Below are 1,571 nucleotides of genomic sequence, written 5' to 3' on the forward strand. Positions count from 1 at the left end.
ACGGAACACAAGTCTTAGAAACTGAAAAACAAATAGAAATTAAGTTTTTGCTAACATTCACACTCAAGAGTTTTACACACAAAGCCTGAAACAATCTAAAATGAAAACGCCACCTAGATGTTTATCAGCTACCGCCACATCACAAAAGAGTCTAGTTTTTGTACCGGTTGAGACGCACAAACTAGCAACAAGTACTCCACTTTGACAAACTAACAGGTAACATCTTCGGGAAGACAGCACAGCAAGCATCATCACTTGAAAGGGTGCCACTGCGGAGCTTAAGAAGATGATCCTCCGTCATCCTTGATCTTCAAAGTCCCAGCGGCAGTGATTTTCCTCTGTGTGTTGTCAGTGTTGTCACCTGGAGAAGATCTGCTCCATCCAATATAATCTGCTTGTCACTTTCTTTCTGTAGCCCTGCCCAGTATTTGAGAAAAACACAAGCGTAGCAAATTATTTCAGAAGGAAATTTTATCAGTATGTTCTCTAAACAAGCTGGATGGCGACGAGTATCTCTTTTTTCCCTTTCAATTATCTTTAGGGGAGTCTTTAACATTTTTAAGCTTCACCAAGAAGCAGCTTAAATTATCATTTGGGGATGCTGAATCTAATAATCTTACTGTATGTTCTGGGACGCAACGTACGTTGATCGACGGCGGCAGAGAGACCTGATCCAGGCCGGCGTCGAAGGGACCCTGAACGTGATGAGGTCATGTGCAAAATCGGGGACGGTGAAGCGCGTGATCCTAACGTCCTCGGATGCTGCTGCCGTGTTCCGGAAGCCACTGGAAGACGATGGGCACAACGTGGTGGACGAGAGCTCCTGGTCCGATGTGCAGTACCTGCGAGCCGAGAAGCCAGCGACATGGGTACAAACACACACACACACACACACACACACACACACATGTGCGGTTGGTCTGACACAACCACGTGGTGGAACACGACACCATGCCCTGACCATGACGGTGGTCGCGCTGCTGCAGGACTACGCGGTGTCGAAGGTGCTTCTGGAAGAGGCGGCGAGCAAGTTCGCGGAGGAGAGCGGCATCAGCCTAGTGACCGTGCTGCCCGCGTTCACCCTGGGCGCAGCGCCGGTCTCGCAGGCCAAAACCAGCGTCCCCGCTATCCTCTCCTTGTTGTCTGGTGAGCATTTCTCTTCTACTAGTATCATTTTATTATATCTCTGTTAACGACCAACTAGAAAAACTGTCTGGTGTCTATATATATATATATATATCTTTTGCAGGTGACGAGGCACAGCTGGATATCCTGAAAGGCCTGCAGTCGGTCACGGACTCTGTGGCGATAATCCACGTGGACGACCTCTGCCGCGCCGAGGTGTTCCTCGCCGAGAACGAGCCATCATCGGGGAGGTACATCTGCTGCAGCCACAACACCACCATCCCCCAGCTCGCCCGTCTCCTGGTGGAGAAGTACCCACAATACATCGTGAAACCTGAACGGTATATCAGACTATGATGATGAGTTGCCTTCCACGAGACACACACACACGGATATATTGTTTCTTATCGCGGGCTTTAACGATATATCCATGTGTTTTTTTTTTT

The 1,571-nt window shown here is 48.7% G+C and overlaps 1 protein-coding gene across 1 annotated transcript; it reads left to right on the top strand.

The window, feature by feature from the left end:
* Positions 1-17: 17 nt before the first annotated feature.
* On the top strand, positions 18-1,497 carry LOC119343101 (anthocyanidin reductase ((2S)-flavan-3-ol-forming)-like). Its single transcript, XM_037614275.1, has 3 exons — positions 18-869; positions 987-1,146; positions 1,250-1,497. The coding sequence occupies exons 1-3, from the start codon at positions 624-626 to the stop codon at positions 1,480-1,482; spliced, it is 639 nt and encodes a 212-aa protein (XP_037470172.1). The 5' UTR covers positions 18-623; the 3' UTR covers positions 1,483-1,497.
* Positions 1,498-1,571: the final 74 nt, after the last annotated feature.

This window comes from Triticum dicoccoides, unplaced genomic scaffold (genome assembly GCF_002162155.2).
Source record: "Triticum dicoccoides isolate Atlit2015 ecotype Zavitan unplaced genomic scaffold, WEW_v2.0 scaffold115698, whole genome shotgun sequence".
NCBI classification, from domain to species: Eukaryota; Viridiplantae; Streptophyta; class Magnoliopsida; order Poales; family Poaceae; genus Triticum; species Triticum dicoccoides.